Source organism: Volvox carteri (genome assembly GCF_000143455.1).
Source record: "Volvox carteri f. nagariensis unplaced genomic scaffold VOLCAscaffold_87, whole genome shotgun sequence".
Taxonomy (NCBI): Eukaryota; Viridiplantae; Chlorophyta; class Chlorophyceae; order Chlamydomonadales; family Volvocaceae; genus Volvox; species Volvox carteri.
In genome coordinates this window covers 271828-282202 of record NW_003307630.1, presented here as the reverse complement: position 1 = coordinate 282202, position 10375 = coordinate 271828, and the positions used below count along the sequence as shown (strand labels likewise).

General features: G+C 53.1%; 2 protein-coding genes across 2 annotated transcripts in view; both read right to left on the bottom strand.

Moving 5' to 3' along the window:
* Positions 1 to 5127: 5127 nt before the first annotated feature.
* Positions 5128 to 5469, bottom strand: VOLCADRAFT_99425 (uncharacterized protein; the record flags this gene model as incomplete). The annotated part of the gene is made up of 1 exon (XM_002958152.1): positions 5128 to 5469. One exon carries the CDS (start codon positions 5467 to 5469, stop codon positions 5128 to 5130), a length of 342 nt encoding a protein of 113 aa, XP_002958198.1.
* Positions 5470 to 6219: 750 nt separating this feature from the next.
* The window catches only part of VOLCADRAFT_99424 (uncharacterized protein), a gene marked incomplete at both ends in the record, with an annotated part of 8010 nt that continues 3854 nt past the window's right edge, over positions 6220 to 10375 (bottom strand). The window contains 5 exons of the mRNA XM_002958151.1: positions 6220 to 6599; positions 8388 to 8598; positions 9020 to 9034; positions 9608 to 10069; positions 10131 to 10321. Of these exons, the coding sequence (XP_002958197.1) occupies positions 6220 to 6599; positions 8388 to 8598; positions 9020 to 9034; positions 9608 to 10069; positions 10131 to 10321 (1259 nt within the window). The remainder of the gene's footprint in view (positions 6600 to 8387; positions 8599 to 9019; positions 9035 to 9607; positions 10070 to 10130; positions 10322 to 10375) is intronic.

The window sequence follows — 10375 nt, the reverse complement described above, 5'->3', positions numbered from 1 at the left end:
AGGTCACAAGCTGATTTCGGTAGGCGAACTAGGTCTGAAGGGTTACCACGTGGATTTTCGTGGGCCGGTTGCTGTGATTAGGCGGCCGAAACGTCTTGTCAGCCTAGGCCCGCGGATAAGGAAATACGCAAGCCTGGAGTGGGAGTACGGGGAGCAAATCCCGTGTGTGCGGGTGGGCACCCATTACTACCTAAAGGCGACCCGTTTGGGCCAGGGGGAGTGTGTTCAAACCCTGGCGGTCTTGTCTGAATCTGCGGAGCTTTGGCATCGTAGGTTCGGACACCTAGGGTACGGTAATTTAGAGAAGCTCGTGTCTGATGAAATGGTCACTGGTATGGGCCTGAGCGCGGCTGAAATCCGGGAGAAGGTGAAGGAAAAGAGTATCTGTGAGCCGTGTGTGAAGGCCAAGCATACCCGTGCGTCTTTTCCTCCGTCTGGGAATGCAGCAAACCGTGTTTTGCAGCGAGTGCATATGGATGTGTGTGAGATGCCTGTTCCGTCTATGGGCGGGTCAAGGTATGTCGCCACGTTTCTGGATGAGCATTCGAGTTTTGCAGTGGTGCGCTGTGTAGGGACGAAGGGAGAAGTTCCGGAAGCGGCCCAGGAAGTACTGCAGCTGTTAGAGACCCAATCGGGCAAGAAGCTGCTAGCAGTTCAGTCGGATCGCGGTGGGGAGTATTTGAATAAGGCTCTAGGACAGTACCTTAAGGGTAAGGGGGTCCAGCACGACACGTCCGTGCCGTACACTCCTGAGCAAAATGGCCGCGCTGAGAGGCTGAACCGCACACTCCTAGAGAAGACCCGCGCGATGTTACAAGACTCAGGATTACCGCACGAACTATGGGCCGAAGCTATCACCACTGCATGTGCCCTGTATAATTGTTCACCTGTGTCGGGCAAACAGATAACGCCCTTTGAAGTTTTCCACCGCGTGAAGCCAGATGTCTCTGATTTGCGCGTGTTTGGGTGTACTGCGTGGGTGCATGTCGAGAGGAGGCACCGCAATAAGCTCGATGCAACAAGCCAGAAGGGTGTGTTGGTGGGCTACGAGCGCAACTGCAAAGGATACCGGATTTTACTAGACGGGTCTAAGCGTATCGTAGTGAGCAGGAGCGTGCTTTTTGAGGAAACGCCAACGTCCCGCACGCTGCCTGCGGATGATAGCGAAAGCAGCGGCAGCGGAAGCGATAGTGACGATGAGGACGATGTGGCTAGCAGTAGTTGCAAGACTGCAGCCCCTCCCCGGCAGGGGGAGCAGTTTAGTCCGAGTGAGGCCGTAGAGGATAGTCAAGGGAACGCGGCGATTGGAGATTCAGCTGAGTTGAATGAGGGGGAGCCTAGGGTAGTTGGCGCAGTACCTGAGGCACCTGAGGAGGAACCCACGGCTACCGACGGTGCAGCCGATTCCGCCAAAGGGAAGCCTAAGACTACCAGCGGGACCACTAAGGGGAAACCTAAAGCTGTCGGTAAGGCAGCTGAGGGGGAGGATAAGGCTGGTGCAGCTGCCTCTACACAACATCGTTACCCCCAACGTGACCGTCATCCGCCCCAGCGACTCAACCTTGCTGTTAACGTATCGGACGTCAAAATCCCGAGCACCTACGAGGAAGCGATGGCCTCTCCGGAACGGGACAAATGGCAGGAGGCGATGGCCGAAGAAATCGGATCTATCCACGCATTAGATACGTGGGAGCTGAAGGTACCGCCGCCTGGGGTGAAACCGATTCCGGTGAAGTGGGTGTACGACGTGAAGCGGGGTGTAGACGGACAAGTGGAACGATACAAAGCCCGGTTGGTAGCAAAGGGCTATAAGCAGAAGGAAGGTGTTGACTTCAATGAGGTATTCGCGCCTGGTAGCAATCAGGTGACGTTGCGCACATTCCTGGCGAAGGCTGCAGCTGAAGGATTTGAGGTACACCACCTAGATGTGCGCACTGCGTTCCTCAACGGGACGCTGGAGGAGGTGATTTATTGTGACCAACCGCCTGGTTTTGAAACGGGTGGCGCAGGTATGAAGTGTCTGTTGCGGAAAGCGTTGTACGGTTTACGTCAGGCAGGCAGAGCTTGGCACCAGAAGTTGCGGGAAACGCTGGAGGCTATTGGTTTCAAGGTTTCTGATGCGGATCCCAGCTTCTTTACGCTGGAAGAGCAGGCATTTGTTGTGTGGCTATACGCTCACGTAGACGACTTGCTAGTCGCGAGCAACAAAAGCGAGGAAATAGCCCGTATAAAGCAAGAGTTGAAGGCTGAGTTTGACCTCCGTGATTTGGGGGAGGTGTCGTTCTTTTTGGGTATGGAGATCAGTCGGAGCAAGGAGCTAGGCGAGGTCAAAATCTCGCAGCAGCGGTATACGGCCGAATTATTGGCCAAGTTCGGGATGGAGGATGCAGTTCCTAAGTCGGTTCCTATGACGCCAAGTCTAGTTTTGAGCCGTACTAGTGATATCGATCAGGTATTGTTGGATGCAACGCGCTACCGAGAGTTAATTGGTGGTTTGATGTATCTGGCAGTGTGCACGCGTCCTGATATCGCGCATGCTGTGTTTAAGTTAGCGCGGTATATGTCTGAGCCGGCGAAGGCTCACTGGGAGACTGCTAAGGATATCCTGAGATATCTGAAGGGGACTGCGAGTTTCGGTTTATGTTTTGCCAGGGACAGCAAGGCAATTGAGGGTTATGCCGATGCAGACTGGGCAGTGGATCGAGACAACCGCCGTTCGACAACTGGATATGCCTTTATCCTTGGCGGTGGAGCCGTCAGATACGACAGATAAGATGGAATGTTTGGTATAAAGGAGATGATGTTCTGACTGAAAGTTTGTTCTGTGATACCTGTAACGGTTAAGGTTGGCTTTACCTACACAGTTCCACTCGCCTATATCTTAACACTGGCCTGTCGTCAACATGAGTTGCGGTAGATGTCGCAGGAAAAGAACATTTGCACCTATCAAGCGCTCCGGCAGAAAAGCAGACTGCTCGAGCGTGATAATTCGCCCTAGTATGGGACTCAGCCTACGGGTTAAAATTTGGTGAGAATCCTGTAATCTGTATTCAACAAGGTAATCGGTCGATAACTACCCGGGGAGGTGGGAGATCCCCGAGTTTTATAAATAACCGTGATAACACCTTGCAAAAAGCCATCTGGGAGCATTTGGGTTTGGCCCATGGCTGTGAGCTATAAAAGCAACAACCAAAAAACTAGGAAGTCTGACCAGAATTACAACAGGCTGTATACAGTTGAGCAAGAACTGGTGCAATCTCGTTCCGACACACCTTGTATAATTCAATTGGGATGCCATCTAGACCGGGCGCTTTGCCTGGCGTCGCTTCCTTGAGCACCGCTTCCACTTCAGCGTCAGACACCTCCGGTCTTCCTACATGTCTTGACACGCATCCTCCTCCGGAATGACAAGGTGGCGGTTCCGCAGCGCCCCTATAACAGCCATTCTAGCCTCTTCAGTCACATGAGTTGGGGAGGAACAAATCTCTCCCCAAAAGTCCGCAACCATGTGTGGCAACTTCATCGTGTCTGTAATAAGACGACCCGTTCTTTCTTACAACGCTGAAATTACTTGTAGAGTCTTAGACGGGTGTACCAGGGTTGTTAGCCCTAGAGGCCTCTACTAGGCCGTTCACCCTCACGAATCCACTGTATTCATAGTATTCATAGTATTATTGCATCCACATAGTATTAATGCATCCACGAATCCAGTGTATTCATAGTATTATTGCATGTATTATGTTTATATGCCCGGCTGTGCCGTCCTGTTCACATATGTCATGCATGGGTCATATTCATGGCGATTCAGACAAAAAGGTCCAACGCCTTATTACATAATACTTGTAGGGTGAAGATCATCAGCAGCGCAGGTATTGTTGGACGGTGTTCGGACCTGGTCGGACGCATGCATGCATGTATGCGCATGCGTTTATTCGTAGATCACCAACAAACGATAATTCTTTCCGTGGTGTGTTTCCTGCAGGTAACAGCAGCTGCTGGCAGGGATTATGTTGCATACTTACATATATGTTAGGTGTATAGCGTTTATGGAAGGGAAAAATGAATGAATAAATGGAAATGGCCATTATTGTAGTAGCTGGCCAGCTACCATGGTACACAGCCCTATGGCATAAACATGCCGGTTACCGACCGTTTGGGTCCCATTAACCCAACCGGCCGGTTGAATGGCGTTAACGGCCCGGTTGGGTTAACGGCCGGTTGGGTTAACAGCCGGTTGGGTTAACGGCCGGTTGGGTTAACGGCCGGTTGGGTGAACGGTTGGGTTAACGGCCGGTTGGGTTAATGATCAGTTGGGTTAACGGTCGGTTGGATTAATGGTCAGGTGGGTTAATGGTCAGGTATTCATCCTACCTAGCACCCTGCCTGCATGCCTACACACCTGGGACAGTACTGTTATCACTGCCTCCCACATCATCTTGGCACCATGCCCTTAAGCATATTCATATATGATGCAGGTATATACCTAAAATACCTAAAATACCTAAATTTATCCTTGTCATACTTAGATGTGTGCACACCACTGTCACCCGTGTCACCTGGCATTCCTTGACTGCACAAGGCCATCACACCTGTCATCTGTAATCTGCATAAACCTTCCTGCACAAGGCTGTCACCTCTGTCACCCGGCATTCACAACAATGTTTGTGTCATCAACGTCACCAATGTCAAGCAGCATTCACACAAGCCTGCACGCATTGTTGTAGCAGTTGACCTCTGAAAAGGTCTCTCGAGTTGCTGGCGGTCGCGCTCTGCACATATTTATAGCACCGTACTGTGTACCGGCTGCTACAATTGTTGTCACGCAGCATTCACACATGTGTACCCAATTTGTCAGATCTGTCACCTGGCATCCACACAAGCCTGCGCGCATTGTTGTCACCCCTGTCACCCACCATCCACAACAGCCATCACGCAATGTTGTCACCCTCTCACTCGGCCTTTCAATGTATTCTGGGCCCAGAAGTCCCACTCTCAAGCCTGCGCGCATTATTGTCACCCCTGTCACCCAGCATTTCATTCAATTGTCGCCCATAAGCATAAACCAGGCCACCAACTCACAAGCTTAAATGCAACAACTTAAAGGCAATACTAGCTACACAAGCTATGCTAGCCCCTGCCCCGGCCCCTGCCCCTGGGGGGCTTTGCTCCAAGCCCTTTCCCTTGCTCCTGGCTGCCTCGCCCCCTGCTTCTGCCCCTGCTGGGGGTCTTGGCTCCTTCGACACACAGGCCGTACGCGCCAGTATCCACTAACTCTGGAGCAGAGGTAGAAGCCTTTACCCTCTTTGCCGGCTGTCCCCTGGCAGACTGCTCCATCACCACAGGCCTGTTACCACTTGGGTGCTTATGGTGCTGTTGCACACTCCGCTGCTTTCCACTTCCACCCGCCGTCTTCTCATCCAATTCCTCCTCAGACAATTCGGACTCACTCTCCTCCCCAGTACGGCACATTATCAACTACAAGTACACGTGAAGCGCTTCACCTGCATCTCAGGCGGCCTTTTCAGCAGCCAGCTATAGCTACTACAGCTACTACAGCTACTACCCTCGAACGCCTGCTGCTGTCGTCAAACTCGGTAACTAAGCAACTACACTTTTTGAACAGCAAACGTGGTATCATACCTACTTGGGTAGCATCAGAGTCGTGCGTGAAGCAGGAACAGCGCAGCTTGCTTGCCTCGAACAGCTTACTGCAGTGAGCAGTCTGCTGGTTGCCCAAGCGTCGAAGTGATTTCACGAGATTTCCTTTGATCTTTTGAGCGACAAACGAATCCAAAGGGTGATGACGTCAGTAAAATTCCTGATCACCTGAAGGCGACACGCGTCCTCGTGTAGTGGGTAGGAACGGTCCCTATCTATGACAGCGTGGATGTCGCGTGTAGCCTATAGGTGATTACATCTTTTTACTGACGGAACTAAGGATAGGAGTCAGCCGTAGAGCAGTGCGGATGCCAGGCCATGCCTAGAAAGGAGCGCGAGCAGCAAATTTTTACAAGATACTGGTAATGGCCGCTAAACTCGAGTAGTCAGACACACATCCAACTCAACGAGACGGCTGCATGGGATGATTCGATTAGGGTGCCCCAAAACATATGCAGGAAAATGCACACAGGTGTTCATCAGGCACGATTATGAAAGCCAACCAACTCTGCAGTCACAGTCGTACACACGTACTTTGACACGTACATGCGCCTTTGAACGCTACAGCCAGTTCCAAGTGTGATCCGTCTGCAGTAGCATGGAGCCGTCAGGCCCCCCAAAGGCCAGGGAGGCCGCCACCACGGGCAGTCCCCCCATGCTGTTGCAGTGCAACACAACCAGGTTGGGGCCAGGCCGCAGATTCGAGACCTGCAGGACAGAACGTTCTGGAAACACGGCTGTACGGCCGACTTCTTGACCGTTCACGAAGACAGTCGCAAGGTCATCCGCAATGATGGTGAGGTTGAGAACGGGCGTTGTCACAACACCTCCAAGGGCAGCCTGCTGCTGCTGTAGCTGCTCCGCTGACAGCCAGAAGGTCCGGTAGAAGGTGGTTGACTGCCAGGCGGACGCAATGACCCGTTGACCGAACGGCATGAAGGCTGTGGGCAGTGACGAGATCTTAAGCCGCCATGTGCGAGCCGGGGATGGTTGATGTATGTGCTCACACCTTCACAAATGCGCCATCACGAACCATGATAAAGCATGCACAGTAGATGTGCCGTACCGGTGTGTTTACGGAGAAGGAGGGGAAGTTAACCGTGAACACACATGCATTTGCTGGCATGTAATGTTTGATGTTTTCAGGGAATGTGCTCAAGGGAATGTGCAGGTAGTGGGGTAACTGGGCGCGGAAACGGCCTCTCGAGATGCTAACATTTTGCTTGCATGTGTATTAGATGGTGTGTGCCGTACTGCACGACAGCTACTACAGGAAAAGGAAAGGGAAACACATGCCAGCGGGCAGGCCGATGGTACGAACAAACATGAAGCAGCACGTGGCAGGTATTAATGGGTAAAGTAGCAAGAACAATAGCATACATAAGGCCTGATTTCTGCTCCCGGAGGTTCCGGGCTCAAATCCGCCTGCTGACCTCTCGGTGTGTGAAAGGTGTTGCATTGGGCGGTGGCCCCCCATCTTGTGTACGATGTAGGACGTGATTATATCAACTTGCCAAGTGCGAGCTGACCAGGAACTAAGTTGTGGCGCCGTTACTCCGCTAGATTTGGTTGGATGCTGGTGGTGAGTTGCTGAACCCAACGAATACATTCTGAAATTGGATGGGGTGAATGGATTAGGGTGCCCCTCTCGCAAGGGAGAGCAGGGAACCAGCGAATATATTTTCCAATTCCGAACAAAAATGTTCGTGGTCCAGAAATTAAAGAATAAAAGTGTTCCGACCGTACAAGTTCATTCCTGGACTGTCCATGCCAAAGCCGCTAGAATCTTACAGAGGACATACATGTTAACCTTATCATAGTACTTTAATGCCATAGATACTGTTAGGAAGCTCACGCCCGAGGAATCGGACTGTTTCAGATCGGACCAAACGCTGCAAAACATTCGGACCCGAAGCTCCCAAAGCGTGGAAGGCCATTAAAGCAGATATTAAACTTCACTGAAGCCATTAGCGACGTTAATGAAGACGGTGTAGAGGTCGTAGGCAATATGGGCGCAATGCTGCAGCCAGTCGACGACAATGACGCCACTCCAGTTGTCAACAGCGAGCGGGCCATACATCAACGTTCGTCATATGGAGACCATCGCGATGGGCCAGGAAACAGGTTGCGTTTGGTGGTTCTGGTTCATTGCCGCTATTCATCATTAGTTTTGCAACCCGGAAAGCTGTGTAGTTTTATCTTTCAACGTGATGCAAGACGAACGATGGTGAACGGACTCTATTCGATCAGTGCTTGAGAGATTGTGGTGTGCGCGTGTTGCGACATTCCCCAAACCTGGCGTTTGCACGAGCTACTCATCGGAGGGGGGGTCTGGGGGGGCCGGAGCCCCCCCCAGCGCCTTACAGATTCGGAATACTTTTATTCCCGAGACTAAAAACCTATTCTTCCGTTCGGACTGGAAAATTAACCGACAAAATGGAAAAAAGAACTGCAGGGAACTGCCTCGGGAAAGGGGGCCGCTGGTGAAGCTATACCACCCTGTAACAACATACATACGGGACGAGCCGAACACCCCAACAGCAGTAGCAGCAGTCACAGCAGTAGCAGCAGTCACAGCAATAGCAGCAGTAGCAACAGTCACAGCAGTAGCAGCAGTAACAGATGAATACACAGCAATAACAGCAGCACAGCGTACAGTGCGTACGACTGCTAGCTACATACATTACAGCACATGTCGTTGTTCTTTACTTCGTTCGTTTATTACCTACCGTTACGAGAGCCTGTGACTCGGTCGCCATCCATCTGTATGTCAAGACGGGGCCCGCTGTCCGGCCTAAGGTGGCATGTATGGCTGCTAGGTGTGTAGTCCCAGTGGATGCAATCGACCCGGGAGAAGCAGGCCTGGCAGCAAGCACCCGCGTCAGGCTGAGTGCTGGTGGCTAGTACGAGGGCGCTGTTGCCGTACCCAGCACCGTGCTGCTGCAGGGAGCAATCTGGGAGCAATCCGACCACGACATGAGCCGAGCATGACGTGAGCCGGTAAATAGGATAGGGCCCGGGAAAGCAGCACACGTACAACGGACGGAGATCAGTGTGAGCCGTGAAGCATAGCCGGCAAGGGAAACCTGACACGCTGCGGTGTCACCACTGCAGCCCCACCATGTAACACACGGCCTTTCAGTCCTTAAGGCCTGAAGCAGCCGGCATCATATCACTTTGCACCTTCCCAAGTCAAGGCTATCGGAACTGGATGGGGGCGCCCCCGCTTAGGGGTACACGGCATAAGTGGTTGGCCCAAGCTGAAATTGCCATGCCCCAACATTTGCATCAAATGCTTATGCGTTTCCGGTTTGGCTGTTGGGAGTTAGAGATTAACCGGCCGCCAGTGTACAGCATGCACCTGCAGGCTTTGTGACTGCGGGGCGGTTGAAGACAAAATGCATGTATTGGTGGAATGCCTGGTGTACACTAGTACACGGGCTAAGTACGAACGTGACCTCGGGTTTCAAGGGTGCAACATGCGCATGATTATGACCTAGCCCCCACCCCCGGTGCTAGCCAGGTTCCTCTCGAGAGTCTGGGAAACCCGGCACGTCGCTCTAAGGCGCTTCATGCTCAAGCGGACGAGGGAGGATGATGATGGTCCACCACATGACCACACTAAAAATCGATTTACCGTCCATGGCCCCCCCGGCTTTTATGGACACCCCCGCACTTGTGCGGAACATGTAACCTTGTAACCTTTGCTTCCGACACTACCGCAACATGTCTGAAGAACGTGAAGTAGTGGTGGCAGTAGTAGTGGTGGTAGTGATTGTGTGCTCTGTACGTACTCTCAAGAGGTACACGGGTACACACACCTACCTACTGACGATGATTGTGAAACACTGCTGCTGCTGCTGACTCCACCCAGCCACAGCCAACGAGAGCCCATCCACACCGAACTCGGGTTTGCCGTACGAACCATCCCCGCTGGCGTGCCGTACACCTGCAGCTCCGCCACTTGCAAGCTGGCCGCCCGCACAGTAGCATTATTTCCAAAATTCTGAAGGGTGATGTAGCGGCCTGTGACTGGGGGCCTCAGCTCGACGGTTATGATTGCGCCACTGGTGCTGGCCCCGGCCACCCGTCGTACAAGCTGGTTAAGGTTGATCTGCGCCGCAGTGAGGCTGTTGCTAACCAGTGCGCCACCCACACGGATTTCGGCGTTCACGAGCTGTTCGCCGCAGCAGTCCCGCCGGTTGTACAGCACGATCCGGCTGATTGCGAACAGCCCCTCCAGGTCAATGGACAGCCAAGGGTTTAGGTCACTACTGCCACCGCCACTGCGGAAGATGCCAACCCCGGTGCTGCTGATGAATCCGTCCGCGGCGTTCTGAGGGCCATAACGCCTGATGTCATCATCAGCGATGGAAGAAGCGAAGGACATCTTGCCTACAGCAATATTGGTCTCAGGCGTTGGTAGGGGGGAAGGAGAAGTGGGAGGCTGAGGCGATGGTGGCGGTGGGGACTTGGGTGGCTGGGGCGATGGGGGATAGGGTGAGTGCGGCGATGCTGGCGAGCTTGGTGGATGGGGTGGTGGCGATGATGGTGGCCGTGGCGGGCTGGAGGGCTGGGATATTGGCGGCGGTGGCGGATTGTGGGGCTTGGGTGATGGGGGATAGGGAGGGTGGGGCGATGGCGGCGTTGGGGCCCTGGGGGCCTGAGGTGATGGTGGCGGTGGGGGGATAGGTGGCTGTGGTGATGGGGGATAGGG